Consider the following 24,104-nt stretch of genomic DNA (forward strand, 5'->3'; position numbering starts at 1 on the left):
ACAACTTGTCGTGATTTATTTACATGCAGAAATTCAAAACACGCCCGCTCAGTTCCACAGCTCCCTCCACCCCGTCTAGTCACATTCGCCAGTACAAAGCTCTACCAGATCAGGCGTATTTTGTGCTGGTGAAAATGATTGCAGGAGGCGATGGGAGAAGTTCAGGCCCCGAACTGATGCGTAATGCGCTTGATTTAAATGCAAGCCCCTTGCAAGGAAAATGAGTCGGGTGCAGGAGACGCGTGTGGTGAGGTGGCTTCTGATGTTAGAATCTTTTCCAGAACAGATCAAACGGCCGTGCCGATTCAAATCTCTAGGAGCTGGGCACAATTGGATCTCAGGGGGGCTGCCTCAGATAGAGATGGATCTGAACCCGCTGATCCTCTATAGCTTTGAGGCAGGTTCTATCCAGCCAGCTTGGGAAAAGGGGAGCAGTCGAAGTGGTATGATGATTAGAAAAGAAAAGGCTTGGCTCTCCACATGCAAAACACATGTGAACGAGAATCCTTCCGCTCCTGTTTTACGCCTCTGCTGCACTAGTGTAAATGAGCGCATGGCGATGCGGAAAGCATGCCTCAAAGCGTCACCAATTCTGCCGTTAGCTTAAACTTTGCATTTTAAACAGAGCTAATGGGGAAAAGCTCCATCCCCCACCTCCTGCAGGGTCAATGCCCGACCTGAACCGGGTTTGACGAGCACCAGCCAGCAGATCCCCACATCCGTCCAGCCCCAACCCCGCAAGCGCATAAGGTGTCAGCGGGAACGCTTAAAATACGTGTGAAGGGCTTCCTGGATCAGGGCCTCCGTTGGATGGGAAGTTGTGCTTCGTGCATGGACTATGGCCCATATCGTCTGAGGTTTTTAGGTGCCTAACTCCCATGGGCCACCTTGGAGGAACTGAGCCTCTGTCCCGGATTCAGGGAAGCGTCCCTTTTCAGGACAGCACTGGAGCCCATGGGGTTTGGAATCAGGCTGGAACAAAGCACATGCTTAAATGTTTTTAGCAAAACTCAGACCAACTCCGGCAGGAGCCAGATCGGCCCATAGCAGCACTCGCCCTGTCTGGGACTCGCCCCCCACTTAGAAAGTCTGGGATTTGCAAAAGACTCAGGGCACCTGAATCTTGCCAGTGGGAACCTGGTACCTGAACCCCTTTGGAAATCCCAGCCGGACTCTTTAGCATTGTAGTCACAGCGAAGATTTTTCCAGTGGTGCAAGAGCTCAAAGGAAGGGCTGGAAGCTGGAGACGGGAAGCGACGGGCGGCGCTGAGGCCGGAGCGTTCGAAACCAACGCGTCCCAGGGACTTTTCGTGACTGAAAATAACAGCGAGAAAAAGAAAACGACGTCCCCCAAACAGCAGACCAAGGCGTCAGGGGCAGCATCACGGAGCGCTTAGCCCACGCTACGCGCCTGTCAGTTTCACCGTGGAGGGAGAGGCAGGGGAGCTGTCAAAGCACATGCGTTTGTCGTCACTTTCAAGTAACCCCCCCCCCCCCCAAAAAAAACCCAGGTTTTGCACCCAAAATATCCAGGGGGGAGGGGAAACAGATGCTAGGAGGAAAAACCACCCTGCAAACAGCAAGGTAGGCCCTGATCCCAGCTCGCTACGCTGGCCTCTCCGCATAGATCTCTCCCCTCCGACTCTGCCTGCTGCTAAGCGAGACCTGGTCCTCTGCCCCTCTTCATTACCTGGGTCGCCTGCTTAAGCCGGGGTGTGGCCTCGCCACGGATCCACTGCGGGGTGGGGTGCTGGAGGGGACCCCAGGGAGGGTCTGTGTCCAGACACCTCAACTGAGCCCCAGTTATGGTCACGCTGCTCCGATCCTGTCTCCCCACATAGCAGAGGCACCCTGAAGTATCCGGATTTACATGGCTCTGGAGTTCCTCTTTCATCAGTTTACTGGGGAGGGGGAAATCTAGACAAAGGCTCTCACAAAATGCTCAGCGGAGGGGGGGGGGGGTGGGTGCCATTTGTCCCCTCCTCCCGTTCCCCATGTATTTTTATTGGGAGCTGTGCATTTGACCCAGCAGAATTCCCCAGCTTCCAGCCTTAAGAGCTCCCACCCCCTCAAAACCTTCCCAGCTCCACCATGCAGGGATAGCAGGGCAGACCCTATCTCTGGCAGGACCTGTCCGGTGAGGTCTCCACCCAGAGGAGCCGGGACCTCGGTTACAGATGACTGCTTGCATTCAGTCATTGGCTGAGCTGGAAATAAAACTGAGGCGTCCTGACCCCCAGCCCCCACTTCTCTAACCCTCACTCCCCTCCCAGCACCAGAACCCAGGAGTCCGGGCGGCATGTGTCAGGACCTAACCCCAAGACCCCTGGGCCCTATTTCATCCAGCCCATAAATTGCTTCGCTCAGACCCTCCTTTGGAAGGATCCGGCCAGGGCTGTCGTGAAACGTGGAACCCGGAACCCCTCCGACGGGCCAGGCCAAACGGCCTCCCAGGGCTGTTTCACACCCAAGACCAGCCATGACAATTCCCAGCCCCACCCCCACAGATCCAAGCGCCACTCGGGCTGAGCATGGCGCAGACTTTGCCTCCTGTGTCCCCGCTGGCCCACGCCCCCAGTAAGTCAGTGGGAGGAAGGACAGGATCCCGGCTGCGATTCCCTTGACCGATCTCATGTCCAGGACTCAGGCAGAAAAAAACCCGACCCGCTGCCCAGCGCTAGGGTCCCCCAACAGGCGGGCCGCGTGGCCAAGTTGCACTGGCCTAATTCGGGATGAGGTTTTCAGCCACGGAAAGACCAGGCGGGGCAAGTTTCCGGTGGTTACCAACTGATAACCAAGGTAGGGGAAATCCCCACCGTGATGCCATGAAAGGAGAAATCCCCCCGCGCAGATCAGATCCCCCCCCGCACACACGCTTTGGATGCGCCAGTTGCAGTCTCAGTCCAGAGACATACGTGAAACCTCACGCAGGTCTGAGGTGGAGCCTGGAGAAAGGAGGTTGTCCCAGAGTGCTTTGCAGGGGAGGGAAAGACGGGGCCTTTGGGGGGAGAGGGGTATGGACAGGTGGTGTCTTCCCGGCTCTGTCTCCCACTTCACAAGACCTGGAACTTCCAGGAGCTCTGGTCTTTGTAATCCAAGCAGTCAGTGGCATTGAAGTTGAGTTTCCACGAGGTCGTCTGATCCTTGTAGTCTAAGCAATCCACCGAGCCGAAGCCCAGCCCGGCCGTGCCGTAGCCCTGGCTGGAGAGGGAGGCCGGCGACTGGCTGAGGTGGCTGCCCATGGCCGGGGCGGCAATGGGGCTCAGGGCGGCACCGGGGGCAGAGAGCTGGGGGTGCATGGGCGAGAGATAGGAGCCACAGTCCAGGCCGCTGAAATAGGAAGACGAGCCGGCATAGCTCTGCGGGTACCCGGGGGCCTGGGTGTAGGTCATGGGGTAGGCGGCGGAGCGCTGCATGCAGGGGGTGGCGGAGGAGGCCAGGGGGTCAGGGATCGGGGAGATGGAGGCCGGGCTCCAGATGGAGACGGTAGCGCTGGCCGTAGAGCTGGGGGTGCCCGAGGTGCCGGCGGGTGGGGGGCTGTACTGCCCGTTGGTGCTGGTTTCTGAGCTGGTCTCTCGGGCCGGTGAGCTCTTCTTCTTGGCCGGGCGCGCCTTGGCCTGGCCGCTGCTCTGCTGCTGCTGCTGGCGGCACTTGGCCCGCCGGTTCTTGAACCAGACCTGCGGGAGAGGAGGCGGGGGGGTGAGTCGCAGAGCTGCGGGCAAAGAGCCGCCAGTGTCTATCTCTGCCTCCTCCCACCAGACGGGGATCCCTCCTCTTCCACATGGCACAGGTCTCTTCTGAGCGCCCGTCTCACCCACCCCTCCTGGTGCTGGCCTCTCTGTGGAGCCATCACCCCCGTCAGTGCACACGGGACCCATCCTACTTAGAGGGCACCTGTCCTGCCCTGTCTCGCAGGGGATGTCAAAGCCCCCAGCAGCACATGGGCTGAGCCCCACAATTATGCCCCAAGAAGCAGGCATCCCCTCCTCCTGCTCTGAGAGTTCTGGCAGAACAGAGCCAGCTGCTGTTAGTATTCTCCTCTCAGCAGATGGGGAAACTGAGGCTGGGGGGCTCTAGAATTGCCCCGTAACATCAGGACCCCGAGGGCCTCGAGAGCGCTGGGGATTTCCTGGCAGGAGCAGGGCGGAAGCCAGATTCTCCCGATCCAAAAGTCACACGCGCACGGCCCTCCCTCCCCACAATCTTCAATGAACCTTAGCAGTAGGGGGCCTAGGATACAGAGTGGCGCACTGTTGAGTCCATCCAGTAGAGGGCAGTTGCACATGCGCGCGCGCGCGCACACACACACACACACACAGAGCAGGACTTATCCCCTCCAGCAGGGGGCGTCAAAGACAAACAAACACACACACACACACACACACACACACACACACTTCCACCGAGCGTCTATTTTGTCCTTCCCAACCCGGTGACGTCTCTCTCCAGTTCTTGGGCAACCCTCCTTCCCAGGACCCAACGCTTCCCACGGTGAGTCACAGCCATTAAGGCTGGAACCAACTCACACTGGCCTGGATCTGCCCTTCCGTCTGTTGCCTGCCTGGTCTAGTCAGAGCCCAGCTAGAGCCATACATTGGCGAGACAATTCCCCCATCCCATGGGCATCAGCAGGAGGCAGCTACTTTTCGTATCCCTCCAGAAAGGGCTGGGTAGTTGTAACCCCAGGATCCAGAGTCTTTATGTCCAGCATTAGCAGCGGGGCAGATTTCAAAGATTAACGTCTCTTGCTGCCGGGAAAGCTGAAATAAGTCTCAGAGAAGGAAAAGTAAATTCTAACTTCTGCCAATGCTATAAATAAGGACACTGGATTCTGGGCTTAGATCTTCAACGTCTTGTCGGGGCGGGTAACCGAACTCACCCCATAAACTTCTCCCGGGAAACCCAGCCCATTTCCCATAGGACACAGATTCAAGGTGTCCAATTATCGCGAGATCTCATGTGCCCTGGCGCTGTTCTGAAAGCAGCCATGTGGCAAGTGGAGAACATTTCTGGCCCCACTGAGAGCAGAGGAAAGCTGGCAAATGTGATCTGAGCCTAACCCACCAGCTCTGAAACCAGGTGGCAAGTTTAAAAAGAGCCCAAATTGTGTTGATTTTTTTTTTTTAATCGCATGATTTCTAAGCCAAATCTTGCGATTTGTTAACACTCAGGGCTGGCGATGCAGTGGGGAAGTCTGGACAGCTGTGGAGTCGCTGGAGTAGAATGGAGCTCCAATCTCCATGCAGCTAGGTTCAGTCTACATGGGAAAGTTAAACTGATTTAGCTCAAACTGGTTTGCTTAACCCGACGCCAAAAGCAGGGTGGCTGCTCTGGTTTCGGTTTAAAAGCAGCTTGTTTGGGTTTACACTGAAACCTGGACCCAGTGGGCTGAACTAAAACTGAAACCCAGCCACTCTGAGGGCTGATCCCCACCCGGGGATTTTGACCTGGTACGATCATGTCGACGGGGGTGATATTTTACCGACAGAGTTGTACCAGTCCGACCCCTCGTGCGGAGGCAGTTATACGGAGGTGAAAGGCCTTAAACTGGGGGGAGGGTCCCCCACTTCGTAGCTTCTGTCAGCCAAGCACGTTGTGCCTCCCATGGGATCTTGGTGGGGGGGGTCAGTAGGGGGCGCTCTCCCAGGCAGTCAGTGCTGCCCCAGTGCCCCAAAGCACCACTAGGGGGTGCTGTGCTGCAGGGAGTGGGGTGTGTGTATGGGGGGGGGGGGTCTCCCCTCCCAGTGCCCCAAAGCAGAGACAAAGGCTGCCGTTCTGACCTCCCGTGGCCATTTCAGATCTCTGCTACTTTGCAAAGAGTCCCGGTGTTCAGCCAGGCATCCAGTGGGGACAATCACCTTCTGCCTCCCAAATCCCCTGGCAACTTCCCTGGGCTTCTTCATCTCCTCCCCAGCCCCACAAGTTCACTGCACAGCTCCCTCGCTCCTCTCCAGAGCTGGCCGCCTTTCAAGGCTGGGCAAACATCCCCTCTTGTGATCACGCGCATCGGGTTACATTTGTGGAGCTCCACAGGGGATGTAAAGTCCTTTGCATCCTTTGCAAGCTAGGATTTCCCAGGCGGCCCAGAACTCAGAGCCTCCTGCTCCCAAATCTCAGCACGCTGCTAACGGAGAATCTCCATCAGCTGTCAGCAATATAGGGCTTATGACACCCAGGTGAGCAATTCCCATTCCACCCAGCAGAGGCCAGTGGCCAGCCACCTGTGCTCACACACGCATGCCACACACACTCCCCAGCAGGGGCCAGTGGTGCGTGCGCACACATGCACGCACACCCTGCTCCTCACCATGCCCTCCCCACACAAGGGCGGAGTGTGGGGCACCTGGATGGCCACCGGGCAGGGCCTGGCACGTTCCATGGGCAGAGTCTCGGGGAAGACTCTTCTCTGAATTCCAGAGGGACAAGCAGCTTGTTCGGGCCGCGATCTCTGAGGCAATGGGACCCGTGCTCACGTTACCACTTGTTCTCAGGGCGGGGAGCGTTTGCCCAGGGCAGTTGGGCGTGCCAGGCATGTCCCGTGGCAGCCGGTCCTCCCCTCGAGCGCTGGATCCCGCCTTGATTCTCCCCCTCCCTGTGCCAGGGTCACGCAAGCGCGGGACACCCATGTTTACGCCCGCGCTGGGCTGGCACAGGTGGAGATGAGGGTGGTGAAAAACCAGGGCCGCCCCCTCATGGGGCTGGTGCACCAATGCCACTCCCATAGCCCAGGCCTGGCTCAGGGCAGCAGGTCCCCGTCTAGCCAGGAGTCAGTCTGTCCTTGCCACCCCACCGTCCGGGCTGCCATCCTCACCTGCACCCTGGACTCCGGCAGGTTGATCTTGAGAGCGACTTCTTCCCGCATGAAGATGTCGGGGTAGCGGGTCTTGGCAAACAGCGCCTCCAGGATGTCCAGCTGGGCCCGGGTGAAGGTCGTCCGCTCACGCCGCTGCTTCCGCGGGGTGGCTGGGGGCAGGAGGGGAGATGGTTACACCCACAGTCCTCCGGGGGTGGAATGGGCTAGCCGCAAGAAAAGTTTCCCCCATGCATTGCCTCTCCCTGCCCTTCAGCAACCCCCATTCAGAGGGCAGGCGCTCAGACACTGGGGCCCATGTGGGGTGGCCTCTCCAGGGCATGACTGGGGGGCAGGCAGCTTGTGCCATTGCTTTACCATCATATACCTAATAAATAACATACAGCACCTAGCGCAATGGGGGCCTCACCCATGACTGGAGCACTGAGGCACTACCATAATGCACCTAATAAATAAATAATAATAATTCAACTCTGATTTCTGGGCCATTCCACAGCTCAGAGCAATTTGTTACGCCAAGAGAGACCTTGGCCAATGTCAGGTATCAGGAAGAGAAGCCATTTTTAGCTCAGGAGGCAGGAGAGTCTAGTGGTTAGGCCACCAGGCTAGGACTCAGGATCGATGACTTTGGAGGACCTGGGCCATCATTGCTCTGTGCCTCGGTTTCCCCAACTGCCCAGTGGAGATGGCGACTCTGCTCTTCTCGGAGCTGTCCATAAATTACCTAGCACATCAGGGGCAGGGAGGGCCGTTATTTTGGTGTGCTTGTTTCAGTGGTATTAAGTGTTACGAGGGGCGGGGGGGCCTTGGAAAATCATCCCCCGAAACGTGGACTGTGATTGATGGGACAGGCCTCCTCCTAGGGCATGGCCAGGCTGAGTTACAGGCTGTGAGGGGCTCAGAGGCTGGAGGGAGGCCACCGGCAGGTGCTGGAAGAAGTTGTGTCTTTCAATGTGAATTTCCCCTGGCTCTGTCATGTAGATCAGCCCTTCCAGGGGCAGTCATTGGCCTGGTTGCCTGGAGAGAGGGACTGGAGGATGCCAGAGGGACCCTGGCTGCCTGGGGAAGGGATTTAAATTGGCCAGTCAGCCCCGGTTTGGCTTTTGCTTGCACAAGTTTCACACCAGTGGGGCTTGATCTCCCGCTACCACGCAGCCGCTGGCACCATCATGTGCAAAATGCTGCCACAGCAGGGTCCCTTGCATGGCACTGGTGTGAGTGGGTGCGCAAGGTGCATTGCACTGCACGGGGGTGGGCGTGCAAGGGGCATTACTGGAGTGGGGGGGGGATGTGCCCCAGGGCTTTGCATGGGGGAATTAGACCCTTTAGTGCAGGTAATGACTCGTGATGTTGGGTCCCTCCTTATTTTGAGTCTCCCACCACAAAGGAGCCTGCCGTTCAGGGGCGGGGGTGCTCAGCCCCCTGTGAAAATCAGATCTCTGGAAGCAGCCTCAAGGTTGGGCCACACAATCACAAGTGACTTCTGAAACTCGCGACCGTGGGGCCATACATCGTACGTGACATGCACCCAGGGTGCGCAGGCAGTGGGAAGGACGCGTGTGACAGATCATAGGAACCCTGCACTAGGTCACACGTCTGCCAGGCCTTCTCCTGCATCCGGGCTTAGAGCTGGGGGGATCCCTATGATAAAAGGTGACAGATGGGTCCCATTCAAAGCCAGGAATCCAGAAATCCCCTTCAATTTGGGGGCAAGCCTGGATCTGAACTTTCCGGCTGGCGTTCATCTCTGAGAAATGCTTTCAGCTTCTCCGTTTGCAACTTGTTCTATCATCTACATCAGGGCACAGCTGAGTGTAACACCACGGAACCGGCACGACAACCTTTTGCCCCCACATTGCACTAGTGTAAAGGACTGCAAGAAAGGTGCATGGAAATGGTGAATCTGCCTCTCCTCTTGCCATCAGTTTAAACTTTAAGGCACCTGATACAACCATGAATCGTGGAATTGTCTAACACATGCACACTAACTCCAGCTGGTGACTCAAATAGGGTCATCATTTTATGTAGGAGAAAGTGACCATTTTCTACACTGAAAAAAGTGTCGCGCGCGCTCAGGATCACCAACCTCAAACCTTCAAAAATCAAGAGGCAGCATCCCAAAAAATCATGAGATTGACTCAAAAACCATGAGATTTTAGGGGGAAAAAATAATAAACTTTGGGTTCTGTTTGCCTTCTGTTTTTCTAGCCTTCAGGATTTCCAATTAAACATCTAAAGATTTTAGGGCTTTAATGAATATATCATTAATAAAATATTTAAATTAATAACATTCAGATTAAACTTTGCAAACTTTTAGGGGCTTTAATATATTAATACTGAAATAAATAATAAAATGATATTGTAATTCATCAAATTCTGATTAAACTTCTCAAACTTCTTTTTATGCTTTTATATTTGTTGTGAAAATTATGTACTGTAGGTGAAGGGAGAGGACTTGTTAAGAATGTAAGGAAATTTTGAAGGAAAAACAAAAAACCAGGAACAAAACGAATTTACAATTCTGACCAAAAAAAAAAAAAAAAAAAAAATCAAAGCAGCGTTGGCCTGAATTACAAGGCATATTGCAAAGGTGTTAAAAATCATGCCTTAAAGTGGAATCAATACAAGCAAATGAAAGGATTTCAAATAGAAAAATGGTCACTGGACTGCTTTTTAAAAAGGGGTTGAATTTTCTAAACTTTTCCTCTTCCAAAAATGTATTCCAACACTTTATTTTATAGAAGGATCCAACTCTGCAAGGTCCTGAGAACACTCACTTCCACGGCCTAAATGCTGGCTTTAGTGGAGCTATGAAGATTTACATATACTGCGTCTGATTGCAGGATTGGGACCATATTCAGACCAGTTGTGCGTATCTGGATTTTACAGCAGTTTGAGCTGAGAATACAATTCACCATTACAGCCGCTTTGCTGGTTTTATAAAACAGTAGATTTAATAAGATCCATTTAACATTCAGATCATGTTTTCTTCCAATTCTACAATTCACTTTAGATATTAGTTTTGCTCTTGGTACGTTCAGACACTAAACTGAGCGCCAATTTGCAGTGATTTTCACGTCTGGAGTGAATTCAATTCAATTCTCTGCTGCTATTTTGACATTTTGTATCACATTGATGTTTTGTTTCCTGTGATAAAAGGAAAACACCACACAAGTCTTGATGCAAGATCAGAATGGTACGCAGGACTTTAAATTGTGTTGATCGCCTGGCCAGAGAATGGCACGCAGATCTGGGGACTTAAATCATTTGGCATAAACAATGGCATTAAGCCTCTATCCTGGGAAAAATATCCATGGCCGGATTTTTAGCAATTGAGTTATGCTGATGATGCAGCTTAAAGTTTGTAAACAAGTCAACTGCTGAGTTTCCATTTCTAAGTCGGCTTGCGCGTTGCTTAGGTTAAAATGCTAATAAAACCCAAATGACAATAAAATGCTTGCCGGCCAACGTAAGAGTTTCAATACGAGGGGAACATGAAGAGAGAGAGCAAAAAGACACGGATAGCGAATTCCCACAGACAACACTCTGGTGGTCAAGTGATCTCTGCCAAAGTATCTCTGAATCTAATTATTCTATGAATCAAAACCCCATCTCTCTCAGGTTTGTTTCACTCACTATCTGTGATCAATTAATTTTACCTTATTGTCGTTATTATTAGAGAGCGAGTGGAATAAACTAGTTGTAATGGTGAAATAGTCACCTATCTAGAACAACAACTTAGTCTGTTTTACTCACTGTATAATAATTGGTTTATTCACTCATTCTCTAGAATAACTGGCTTATATCAGTCTCTGTAGAATAACTGGTCTAGCTGACTTGTTCAATGTAACGGTAACTGGTTTATTTAGCGCTATTTACAATAACAACAGATTGATTTTGCTTTCTCTCTCTCTAATTATAACAGTTTGTTTGTTTGTTCTTGAAATGCCTATCGAATAACTAGTCTACTTTGCTCACTCGACAAAATTTAGGACAACCTGAACATCTCTACCTGGGTCACCTATAAAAATGAATTTTTTTCTGACCTGTGAAATAGTTGTAACTGGCCTATTTCACAAACTTAATTTAACAGAAACTGGTATCTTCAGCTCTGTGTACAAGACCAACCAAGGTATCTTGCTGGCTATGTAAGAACAACTAGTTGATTTCTCTCTTTCTCCAATAATTGGTTTCTTTCCCCCAACAACCACAATACGGTGACCAGATGTCCTGATATCATTGGGACCGTCCTGATATTAGGAGCTTTGTCTTATGTAGGACCCTAGTGCCCCACGATCCCCATCCCGATTTTCCACACTTGCTGTCTGATGGCCCCCAAACCACACCCCACTCAACAGACATTGATGGAGCTGAACTTGATGTTACCCGTAGTACCTGAGCGCCCACCGAGGAATCTTGGAATCGCACTTACTTGGGTATCCCACGGCGGAATGGAGCAGATCCATGCCCGGTCCCGCTAGGGTTAACCCATTGACTGCGTAATGAGGCTGCTTGATATAGGACATCATGCTCAGGAGCTGGTGATCCCGTAGGCTTCCTCTCTCCTCGCCCGCCCCGAAAGACTGGGCTGCTAGGTTATTCCAGTGCGCTCAGATGCCAAGGCTCGCTGCAGAGTGGGCAGAGGAAAGACACACAGAAATTGTGGTCACTCACTTCTAAAAGCTGCCAGGGGGAACTGGGGAGGGGAAGGGCTCATCCAATGGTGAGAAAGCAGCACTGGGACTTCACACCTTCAAGGGAGCAGGGCTGAAGGAGACTCTGGTTAACCCTTTTATCAACGCTTCCCATTAATTCAATCAAGCCCAGCAAACACCCCTCCCTGCTTCCCTCCTCCCCCGCTGGGCCAGGGCTTTGGCACGCTGTTGTGTCCCTTCCTCGCACTGATAGCAGCACACATGCAGCTCATGGCATGGGGCAGAAGAAGGGGGCGGCTGCAGGCTAGAGGTGTAAAAAGGCGTCCCCTAAAGGTGCAAAAAGAGACCTCTCCTGCCCCACTGCAACAGAAGGGACCCGCGTTTTGCAGGTTCTTCCCCCACCAGCAAAGCTGACACCTACAAAAAGAGAAGAGCTCACGTCATTTTCCACTGCAGTAGGATGGGAAATTCTGCACAGCCCAGTTCATTATTAGCGGTTTAAAGCACAGATTTTCTGAAGAAAGGAGGGGAGAGGACCCTGAAAACCTGGTTCTAGTCCCAGCTCTGCCCACGAACTGATGTATAAGTCACTGCCCCACTTAGTGCCTCAGTTTCCCTTCCCACTCCTTGTCTGTTTAGATTGGGAGCTCTTTGGAGCAGGGAGTGTCTATCATTCTGATGTGCAGTATCTGGAACAAAGGGGGTCCAGATTTCAGTCATAGTCTGTGCAGTGCCTGGCACAATGAGACCCCGATCTCGGCCTGGGCTTCTAGGGACCAGCATGATACAAATAAATCAGTTCCATGCCAAAGAACCCACAGACAATCAACCTAAGAAGAGCTCTCCCTGAAAGGTAGCTGATGCTGGGCTATAGACAGGCCTCCCTCTGAGACTGGCCTTCCCTTAGGAAACGTTGCCAGAATCTCCCACCCTGGACACCCCACATTCATTTCTCCCAAGACGAGATAGCAACATTGGGAGCTCTCGTGAGGTGAGCATCAAGCGTTTTAGGGTCATCTGCTCCGAGCAGACCTAATCACCACAAAGCTGCGCAGGCGTTTTTTGTTTAATTCCTCCCACAGCCACACGGTCACCGACGCAGCTTGATGGTGCGAGCTTCTCGTGCAAGCGGCTCCTGATCGTTCTAGCACTAAGCAGCTGCTGAAAAACTGGATGTCATTTGGCTAGGGCAGACGAGAACTTGCTTTCTTTTTGTTTTTCTTTTGCCTTAACTTGCTGCCGTTGTTTGAGTCATTTCAGATCCAGGGGGATTCAGGAAAGAGAGAGAGAGGAGAACCACGCACCCCTACACCTCTCTGGCTTTGCCGTTCCTACTCCCTCCAGGGGAAAAGAGAATTGTGCCAGCCCTAGCCACATTTTATAGCCCTCGTTCCGGTTAATAACAGGCTGATGATGAGCCCGGCCCATGAAACGCTCATAAATCACCAACAGATTAGACGCATTTCCAAGGCCAGGTTGGAAGCTGCAGAAAGAGAGCCCCGAGAAATGGGTTCCAACAAGCAACAACAAAAGAAATAAAACAAAATTAGCCATGATGCTGCCTTCACCACGGGGGAGGGTTTCCTTTCGTTTGGCTGCTTGGAAGTTTCAGTAGTAGAGCCATTGACCAGCTTCCCCTCCCCCAGCTTCCTAAATTTTGGGGGTCTGGATAAACCAGGGCACAGAGCTCAGCTGGACTTGAAACATCTGGGATGTGTTTGACTTTTTCTCCTCTCTGGTTTGGATCAGGGTCTATAAAATACCCATGCGGGGAGATTTCTGAGGGCAGAGGGCTCTTTCATCTAGCATACAAAGGCAAAATGAGATCCTGGTCTTCATTTGTACAGCACCTAGCACAAGGGGGTCTGGGCCGCAGTGCTACCGCAATACACTTAAAGCAATAAAAATGTACAGCCCCTGGCATAATGGGGGCCGGGTCCATGAGGAGGGCTCCCAGGTGCTACCATAATACATCTAATAGAAACAAAAATGTATAGCCCCTGGCACAGCTGGGTCTATGACTTGGGTGCCCAGGTGCTACCGTAATACACCTAATAGCTATAGAAGTGTACATTACCCAGCACAGTGGGGTTCTGGTCCATGACTGGGGGGCCAGAAATAAGGGACATATTTTCAACAGCAAGAGGAGTTAACCTACAATGGCCAAACTTTAAAATACACCCCCCCCCCCCCAAAAAAGTCACAAGTTATGATTTTTTTAAAGCCAATTTTCAAATCACCAGTGGGGTTCTTTTTATTTCATCTTCTGGTTTTGGAGCCTTTAGGGGGCCACGTTTTCAAGCTTTTCTCCACAGCCTGGCAAGCTAGACCCTTGAAACAAAAATGGAAGGCCAAGCTCATGTCGTCAGGGCTGAGTTTTGCAGGAGAGGACCCGCTGTTGCAGATTGGCAATGCTGGGGCACCCTTCCAAGGGACACGGTGGATTTTCCACCCAATCTTAAAATCCAGCTGGGTGTCTTTCTAAAAGACGCACACACACCAGTTGTGGAGTCCAGTGCGGAACGGCTGCTTGAATTTCTCTGATCTGGGGAGTGTAGGTCACAGGATCATAATGGTCCCTTCTGGCCTTAAAAATCTATTCATCAGAATAAATCCAGAAATGCCACATCAATGGGTCTTTAGTCATGTGGGGGTTGCTATTTTTACAGTTGCGCCAGGATTTCTGGTGTGTGTTGCTTTTGCATCTTTGCTGTTGACTCTTTCATTTAATGGAGCTGTTGGGGGGTGTGGGGGGAGGTCCAGCTAATTTCTATTCTCTCCATGAATATAAACAGTGGGTAATCTACAAAAATAATGAGGGTTAAACCAAACTTCCTCCTAAAACAGCCCCATGATTACAATTTGCCATTCTCTGTCAGTAGCTGCCTTGCATGGTAAATTTCTAAGGGCACTTGTAAACAAGTGGGGGGGGGGGGAAACGTACCGATAGACTGACAGTTAGCAGCTCATTTGCACCTCGCTAACCTGCCTTCGGTTTCCTCTCAGCTTCTGCATGTTGACTCTAGAATGGAGTCAGCAAACAGGGCATTGCATTTTTGCATTTCCAGATTTGATCTGCAGAAAACAAGTCTCAGCAAAAAAAAACCAAGAAACAAGAAACAAAAATCCCACCACTAATAAATAAAAAAAAGAATTAAAAAAAGAGAGCCCATTAGAGGGAGAGCCAGAAGAAACTTTTAGAACAAGTTGATTTATTATTTGGGGGGGGGGGGGGGAAGCTGGAAGGTATTTTCGAGAACCAGTTTTTTTCCTCCTTTTGGACAACAAATTTAGGGTAAAATTTGCAAAAGCACCTAAGCGACTCAGGAATTTCAAGTCCAATTTTTCAAAAGCGCTCCCAAAGTCAAAGTCACTTGGGCACTATTGAAAATGTTACCCTGAGTTACCAATTACTATTCTTACCTCGCTCTTATATAGCCCTTTTCATCAGGAGATCTCACATCTGAAATGACAGGGATCTAAGGTGATTCTGTTAATAAATTTTCCCCCAAACGGAACCAGTTTAAATGCCCATGTTTTTTCTTCCAAACCTTTTATACAAATAATTCTGGTGATTTAGCTGAAAAGCAAGGAAATCCACTAACTAAAACCACTGAGGACAATCTGTAAAAGCACTGAAATAGATTTAAAATACTGGGTTCTGCAGAATTGCCAAGCAGGGAAAAATAAAACATGGTTTTGAGTGTTGGAAATACATTTTAAATAGCTCAAAGCATTTTAAAGGGGTTTTTAATGATTTTGCAAAACGGTTTAAGATCCTTTCTTTTCTTTCTAGTTCATAAAGAGATTTGAACAATCAAGTTTTCCTCTTTGCGGGGATAACAGGTTATCATATACAAAGGAATAATTGAATAAGAGACCTTTAGCATTTAGCTGCTTTCTCACGCAAAACAAGCCATGAATCACTGAAAAATTGAAGAATTCCATAATTTGATCCCAAAATGCATGAATGTATTTCTCTACCTGGAGATAGATCTCAATGTATATATATTTATACACACACATTATTTAATATTATTATTAGAAAATCATCAGGGTTTTTATGTTAAATATACACATTCAAATATACACTCTGGATTTCTATAATTATTTTTTGATATAAAAAAGCAAGATAAATGCATAAAAAGAGCTTATTTTGTCAGGAAGCAAACGAAATAACTGAGCTGAACTGTAGAATATTGTTACAAATTACAGCCAGACAATTGCAGTGTTATCAGTTAATTAATAGGAATTTAGATAAATCACATTTCCCTGATAGTTTAAAGTTAGACCTTAAGATAGAATAATAAATATTTAGTTTTGAAGAGCTTTTTATAAATCTTTTTTCATTTGCGTTTTATGTGTTGAAGGTAACTTAATTAAAAGGGTTCTTTTAAAGATTAATGCTGATGACTTAAACGTGAATTATTGTTCTTCTAAGTTAGAATGAAACCGACAAGAATATTCATGGTTTGGTTCGTTTCTGGAGGGAGGTTATCACATATGATTGTAGTTATTTTACAGTGTGGAACATAGCAAAACAAAAGAGAAATATTTTTTCCCATCCTCTCTAGAGCCGGGCTTTACATTTAATCATTTTGCACTGGTAATTGCTTTAGCACCTTAAAAAGAAATGTAATTTCTTTCTAGAGCTGTATCCAACCTAAACATTTGTAAATATTGTTTGGTGAACTTTGTCAGTGAGCCATTTTGTAACGAAACTTATATTGTTGTCAATTTCTAAGACCCAGTGAAATATACAAATGGACCCACAACTCAGCTGTGGTTACCTTTGGCCAGGTGCTGTTTTGTCCCAAATTTTCTCCCAGTTCATTGTGATCTGTTCACAGTGGATCAAATTTGTGGGTTTAAGCTCAGGCTGTGTGAATACAATGACAGATCACCCTACCAAAAATTCGTTGTTCTCATGTCACTTAATACAAACCTTGGCTTCTTCAAACCTACTTTATTATTACTACTTTGTCATGATAATGATAGGAACAACTTTGTTTAAGAACCCTTTAAAAATCTGACTTGATTTCCATTAATCTGGTGTTTAAATCTGTAGGAAAAATCAGATTTTTTTTAAATCACAATTTTTTCTTCAATTTGTTCTAAAAACCTCTGTTTATTCAACGTGTTTGGTGCCAGTTTAAACCATCTTGTCCCCAGCCCAGTTACAATCTTTGCAACAGGAAAAAGAAAAGATTAAATTACAATTATTTTTTTTAAATTGCAAAAAAAGCATGAAAAGTTCAAAATCCTCTCCATTTAAAACAATCCCAGTCCTAACAAGAGAATCCTGCATCACTATTAAACATACACGTGGTTCTTTTTAAAAATTGTCTCTGTGGATATATTTTGTAACTTAACATTCCAATACACAAACAAAATAAGGGGAAATCAATTTAGAATAAATTTTCCGTTGAGAATTTATAAAAGAAAAAGCTAAGAAATAAGAATAATCCAAAATAAGAATCATCAAAACTTCACTCTCTAAAAGATGCAAAAGAATACATTGTTTTTTATCTATTCCGTTGGTCTGAAGAAAGATGGAAGATTTACACGTTTGCTGTAGTTGTCGAGTTCTCTTTTTGAACTGTCCTTACCTTGGAAATATCAAGAAAGAGTTTTCGAGTTTTCTTTGGGGATTTAATTCTTGTCCCGACTGCTTGAATGGGATAGTATCAAAGTCAGCTCTTGAGTTGGCACTCGAGGTGTGCAAACTCTGTTTTGGAGGGAGAAAAAAAATTCCCACCTTCCTTTACCAAAACGTTCTCTTACCTTTTTGCCTGAGTGAATCTCTTTCCAAAGGGTCCAGACTGAAAAGTGCTGGGAGGCGCTGGAAGAAAACATAACAGAGATCCGTTTGCTACTGGATCACCAGAAGAGGATGTGCAAATCTTTAGCAAACCCATGTATGCCCCCACAAAACGCGGTGAGAAAGAGCAAAATGTGTTAAAAGGATAACTGAGAAGAGATAGAGGAGTAGATCTGTATAATCTGCAATAAAAAGAGAAGCTTAACCTGAATTGGAGAGGAGATTTAGAGCTGGGTAGTGGATTCAGCAGACTTTTCCTCTCCCTCTCACTCTGTGCTTTCAGATCTGAGATTTTCTCCTCTAAACCACAGGCATGGGGGTGAGGGGGGGGGGGGGGGAAGTATTTGCTCAAAACAATTGTGTGAGAGCTAGGTCCGTTCTCAGTTGTTGCTTTAAGAATCTCACATGAGAGGAATTATAACAACAAACCTCTTGCAGATTAATATCAAGGGGGAATTGCTTTTCTCTGGAGGTCCTTACTCTCCTTCCGAGGGAGAAACCAGCAAAGGGGATGTGCACTTCTGGAAAGGGGAGCTGTCTTTTAAAATTTCATTTGGGAACTCGGCTTGAAATGGACTTTGATCGGTGTGAGTGTCTGTTGGGGGTAGTTTAATGGGTTTTGGTTTGTGATCAAGAGTAGCAATCAGACACTATAAACTGAAGGTGTGTTGGCTTTTAATTAATCTAATTTATTTTCCAGTTTCAACAGGTGGAACTTTTTTTTTAAATGAGAAGATATTGTAATGTATCAGTGGGGTAATGTTTTGTCTGGAACACGACAAACCTAATGTTTTGAGAGATTAAAGCTAGGAAACAATGGGGTTGACCTCAATAGGAATATTCCGCTTCAGTTAATCATGCAGAAGTCTTTGCAGGATTGTGGCCTAAATTAAAAAAAAAAAATGATCACCAAAATCTATTGCTTTTAAAAGATCACACATCTAGTCATTAAAGATAAACCTCACATTTCAAAGAAAGATAAAAATAAATACAAGATTGTTTTGTACAGTCTAATATTTGAGTTTACTTAGATTTAAAAAAATTTCATGGAGGAAAACAACATATTAGCAGAAAGAACATTCATGTTTATTACATTCAGGCTGTGTGCTTCGGTAGCCATCAACCTTTTTATTATTTCACCTCTGCATTCGTTTCCCCAGTATTTAAAGTCATGTTAATTTTAAAAAAAAATTTAGAGTATTAAAAGAATAATAGATCCTGCTTTTAAAATTTTTATTTGCTTTCAGGGAAGGAAGATCTCTTTGCAACCTAAATTAGGCACGACTTTTAACCAAGTCATTGCATGCCTCTAAAAAGGAACCAGTATTCATATTTGAATTGTGTCTCTACTCTTGAAGGTCCAATTGTTATAAGTGAAAACACAATCTCTTTTCTGCAGAGCTGTGCATCCTCAAGGAAGATATGATCCTTTTTTTCTTCTCTTTTCCTTTCTCCAATCACTGTTTTTATATATATATAACAAACACACACACACAACAACCCTGCTGTTTACAAAACGAAGACACTCCGTGAAAGCAGCAAAATGAGAGATTGTAGGAGATTAACAATCTTTCGAGCAAGTTGATGAGACTAGAAACAAGGTCCAAAATTTCATTCAAGAGCTCTCAGATTGCTCTGCTGAAATTACTCTCCTAAGAAGCTTAGAGGCAAAAATAAAATCCAGGGGGGAGCTGGATTCATTTAGATACAGTTCACTACCAGAAAGAGAGAGAATAAGTTGCTTTCCCTACCCTCTTCGCCTTATTTTATCTGCAAACTGAGGGGTTTTGCAATAGATTAAGGTTTCACTTTGCATCTAAGAAAATGCAAAGGCCAAAGAGCATAATGATGAGGTGTGGACCCTTTAGAAGTTTGTTAGGAAAACTCCAGACACCACAACCAATCAAGAGCCCTGCTGCGTCAGATGCATGGAAAAAGAAAGAGACAGTCCCTGCCCCAAAGAAGCTTACAATCTAAGGGTAAGAGGAAAGACAATAGGTGGAGAGACAGACAGACAAAGCAAAAGGTAACAAGGAGAGGACACTGCTCAGTCAGAGGTGCACTGGTCAGACACACCTGCTCTAGTTTCACACCATTTCCAAAAGTCTCCAATTTCCTTTGTCTTTAAAAGAATTGTATATGGTCACAGAAACACGCAAGGAAAATTCTCACAGATATGGGATGCTTTCCTGGATCCTACAGTATGCCTGGGCTTCCCCGCTCACCACTGCTTTTCTGCTGACTTCCTTCCTTTTCCATCTTAATCCCCCTCCTCTGACCTTTGCTTCAGTTCTTTATTGTCTTTTAATAATTGTTCTTTTAACCAGGTGGATTGTTATAAGCACAGCGTGTTTGTTTGTAAATTGTGTAATACAAATAATAGATTTATATTTTAACTCCTTTATCACTAAATGTTTAAAGTATAGCTTAGGTTACGTAGCAAATGGTTAAGTTAGTATGAGAAGTTGACATAGTATGAAAAGTTTATTGGGTCATGTTTGTGTTTTCTATGCATATTTTAAAACATTCAATAAAGAGTTAATGGGAAAAAAATAATTGCACAATAAAATAAAGAGGAAATTGGGGGAATCAACTTTGCACCTTTACAACACAACAGTCTCAGGGTAGCCAAACTCTGAAACAAGTGGCTTCTGCAGAATCATTTGTTTGTTTGTTTTTTCATTTGATGGTTGAAAACTTTTGGACCAAAAGATCCAATAAACTCATCCCAAAATCTCCTGATTTGGTAGATCCCTCCAGAACATTGGCACAGATTTGCTCATCTGGTACCTCGTCCAGTCATTCACCCCGTGTCACACTCTGCAGATAACTGCAAATGACTGTCCAAGGCCTTTTTGTCCTTGTGTCTCTGGTGTCCTTGCAAACATTTCCCCTCGGTGAACTGTATGAAGCCCCCAGGGAAAGAGAATTTGATCTGCAAGAAATTTCATTTAATCTGGACTTTTAAATCTAAAGATTTAAATCTGTTCACACCCAACACTCCCAGGAAGGTGGGTCAGGAACCCACCAGCCACCTGCTCCTCCAGCATTGTGTCCCATGTGTCTCCAGAGGGGGACGCACAGCAGCCCCTGTTAACAGCCCCAGAAACCAACACCAAGGTGGCACATCCCGGAGCAACGGGAAGGGGAGGGGTCGCTGCTTTGACCCCCCCACCCCATCACCCCCCAGGAGGCCGTCATGGCTGTAAGAAATGTCGCTGGTGGCCGCATTTGAGAAACGCTGCATAATTGAGGCTCTCTCATTAACAGCGGTACTCTACGCAGTGACAATCCTTTACACCCGCTACTTCGCATCCTCCGCCAGCCAGTGCTGTTCTACAACGTGGCAGAGCTCCATGCGAGGAAAATAAGCTTTGTCTACAGGCTCGTCTAGTCTCCTGTTCCCAAATAACGGTTCTAAAACACTCCATGTTACGGTAGTTTTGTTTTTTTTTAAAAGTCAATGAATTAGAGTTTGGGGGGGGGGAAATCACTCACTAGTCAGAACTGCACCTCGAGGGAGAAATAAATATTGAACTTCTCCTGTGGCACCGATTTCTAAAACACTTTGTCACCTGATCTTTGCAAAAGGAACAGTGAAAGACACCAACAATCCCAACACAAATTCTCTCTTCCAATCGAAGCCCAGTGCGATTTGAACTCAGATTATTATAGTTTTCATTGCTGGTTTCCTAATTCCCAGTCTAGTCCCGATCTGAAATTATAAACCAGATGTCCCTTCTCCATCGCTCCGTGGCACTAAACCAGCTCTAGAGACAGAACAAATAATTAAATGCCTGATGATCACGTCACACAATAGTTCCTTGCTTCTCATTCTAAAACTTGACCCCAGTTTATTGGCACCCCCCCCCCCCGATTCCCAGCTCCGTGTGCCTGTGTCCAGCCGGCGTACATTTCAAATCCAGCATTGACACCTGAAGCAAAGACACCAGAATCTACTAGTCGGTTCCATCAGCTCCCACCCTCCAAAAAAAAGAACCACCTCCAAATATTTGAAGGAAGAACTGGTCCATGCTGGCCTTCCCCAATCCAGCAGCACTTTAATTAAGCGAGCTAAAGCCAGCAGAGTGGCATTACAAATGTAAAGACTTTAAATCATTAGATATAATTTTATCAAGAGTGCTAAACCCCCCTAAATCTGGATCAGGTGCAAATAATCATATCGCCCCGTTGCAGCAGCAGCAACAACAACAACAGAAAGGTAAGACTAGCTGATCCCTCTTCCAAGCAACTTACCTGGGTGTGCAGAGCTCAGGGAGGTGAAGATTTGAAGGAGGGGGTGGAAGAGAGAGAGAGGGGAAAAAAGAATAGAAGAGGCCACCTAAATGGGGAAGATTTAAGTAAAGGAGGCAGTGATGTCATCTGTCATTGTCTATATTTCACCCCTTAATCCTGGGTGTGTGGCAGGGGAAGGGGTTGGGGGTGGACTCGGAGTGAGGTGACTTTGGGGAAGACAGTCCACCCGGCTGGCAGTGAGTCACTAATCCATTGCTGAAATGCCAGACGCAATTAACTTTTATCCCCCGGGATGAAAGGGGGGACTCTCCGCAGGCCCAGCGGGTGGCACAGGCAGGGAGGGGGTCAGCTCTTGGATGACACAGCCAGCCACCCTGGTAACCTCCTGGACAAGTGGGATCTGAGTCTCTGTTGCCCCTCATCCTTGTGGGACCATTTAGATCCAGCTCTGGCCTGCATCTTGATTGGCCTGGGGCCGGGAATGCCCAAGAGTCCTGGGGTGATGGATGGTTGCGATGGGGGTTCAAACTGTGTTGCGGTTGAGCACCTGTGGTCACCCGCCAACCGAGAAGGGATGGGAAAGTATCGCTTTAACCACTAGACATCACTTCCCTCCCAGAGCTGGGGATGGAACTCAGGAGTCCTCACTCCCAGCCCCCACTGCTCTGGGATTCAGAACTCTGGGGTTCTCTGCCACAGATCTGCTGTGGCATCTCACTGGGCCTCAGTTTCTCCTCCCACCCTCTGTGTGTGCGTGCAGCACCTGGCACAATGGGGACCTCTAGGTGCTACCATAATTCCATTAATAGTTTCATCCTGCAAACTATGCTTGGGGGCAGTACCTGTGTTTTCGACACCCCCAGACGTTGGGAGTTTGTGTCCCCAGCCAGGACCTTACTTGGGATGGGGGATAAGGCCCTGATTGAGGACAGAACTGACTCAGGTGTTATGCCCTGTTGGAGTCAATGGAGCTGAGGTGCATCTCTGCAGGACAGAAACCCCAGCATATGCTCCAAGCCACTTTCCCAGTAGTTCTGAACCCCATCTCTCTCCCCAGCCACCCTCCTACCCCATTCCTTGAAGCAGCATCCCCAGATGCTGATCTCCAGATCCCCAGCCCGCAGAGAGGCAGGATCCTTCATCTGGGAACAGCTCACATGCTCCATCTCTGTTCATCCCCAGTCCCCCCTCCCAGCTCCTGACTAGTCACACCACGCAGCCGAGCCACAGGGAGGGAACCCTCTAACTGCCGAGCCTGCCCCCCGGAGAAAACCAAAGTTAGATCTATCACCACAGCCCCCTACAAAAGCATCTAGGCACTAAATGATCAGGTCCCCGTTGCACCGGGCGCTGCACAGACCCCGACCGAGATCAGGGTCCCGTTGCGCCAGGTGCTGCACATACACCGAGTGAGACAGTCCCTGCCCCCCAGTCTAAGCTGAGGCACAAGGGGGAAGTGGCTTGGCAAAGGCCAGAGGCCTCTTCTGTCAGTGTTGTCGGCACGGGACCCACCCTAGGAGCCACCGACACGCGGCAGGCACCGGACGGCAGACCAGGGCTTGGAGAACGCTGCTGGGGCGATAGAAGGCAGCAGCAGCCTCCTTACCGAGCCACAGCAGATCCCCAGCTCTGGGGACAATGCCCCGCAAGGATCGCTCCCCGGATGTGCTGCAGGGGTGGCAGGGCCTTGGCCCACCGAGCCAACCAGCTCCCCTCATCTGACGGATGTTTCCTTGCCCGGGAAGGAGGGGCCACCAAGCGCAGTCACTGTCACACCCAGGGACTCCAGGGCAAGCAGGATCTGTCACAGCCACCTGTGGCTGGATTTTCTCCCTTCCCTCAACCCATCCACACCGTGCTCTTGGCTTGAGGTTCAGCATGGGGCTTCGGTGCTCTGGACAGAGAGTGGGGTGCAAATTTGGGGGCGTTTAGCCGTGGGGGTCACTGCCCCACAGTGCCGCCAAATATTCCATTTGTAATGAGTAATTAGGAGGATCATTCTGTCTGCTTCAGATCTGAGGTGCAGGGGCAGAGATGGGGTGGCTCCCCCGCCCCCAAATACCAGCCCATCGAAGCTTCTCTACAAGCAGTGAAGTCTGGTCCCTGCCGGCAGCATTACCCCAGGAGTCCTGACTCCTAGTTCTAACCACTAAACCCCACTCCCCTCCTGGAGCCAGGAAACGAACCCAGGAGTCCTGGCTCCCAGCCCTCCCTGCTCCAACCACTAGACCCCACTCCCCTCCTGGAGCCAGAACCCAGGAGTCCTGCTGCCCTCCCCAACCACCTCCTGTTTAATTCCCAGCTCCATCCCAGAGCCCAGCCCACTGTTTAATTGGACTCTTGCTCTCCTATCCCGTTTAGCTAATGCACTTAAAATGAGGCCTGGGGAAAGGAATATTCCATTGTCATCAATCCGGGAAGCCGAGACAACAATACACTTTTAATTACCATTAATTCCCAGCCAAGACAAAACAAAGCAATGGGATTTGCTACCTCGCAGAAAGGCAGCCGGGCCAGCAACCTGTGGATGGGGCCGGGTCTGTATTTAATAATTCCCCTG

The 24,104-nt window shown here is 48.6% G+C and overlaps 1 protein-coding gene across 5 annotated transcripts in view; it reads right to left on the reverse strand.

Annotated features, from left to right (window-relative positions):
• Nucleotides 1-273: 273 nt before the first annotated feature.
• Nucleotides 274-24,104, reverse strand: part of CRX (cone-rod homeobox) — a 36,419-nt gene continuing 12,588 nt past the window's right edge. For 2 of the 5 annotated variants that reach the window (XM_067556677.1, XM_067556679.1), the window contains exons 2-5: nt 17,251-17,308; nt 11,244-11,438; nt 6,812-6,963; nt 274-3,677 (exon numbers count right to left, since the gene is read on the reverse strand). In XM_067556677.1, the coding sequence (XP_067412778.1) occupies nt 3,054-3,677; nt 6,812-6,963; nt 11,244-11,340 (873 nt within the window). In that variant the 5' untranslated portion in view covers nt 11,341-11,438; nt 17,251-17,308 and the 3' untranslated portion in view covers nt 274-3,053. The other 3 variants (XM_067556678.1, XM_067556675.1, XM_067556680.1) reach the window with 3 other exon arrangements.

This window comes from Emydura macquarii, unplaced genomic scaffold, assembly GCF_026122565.2.
Source record: "Emydura macquarii macquarii isolate MOO-44397 ecotype Brisbane River unplaced genomic scaffold, CSIRO-AGI_Emac_v2 contig_1790, whole genome shotgun sequence".
Classification (NCBI taxonomy): Eukaryota; Metazoa; Chordata; order Testudines; family Chelidae; genus Emydura; species Emydura macquarii.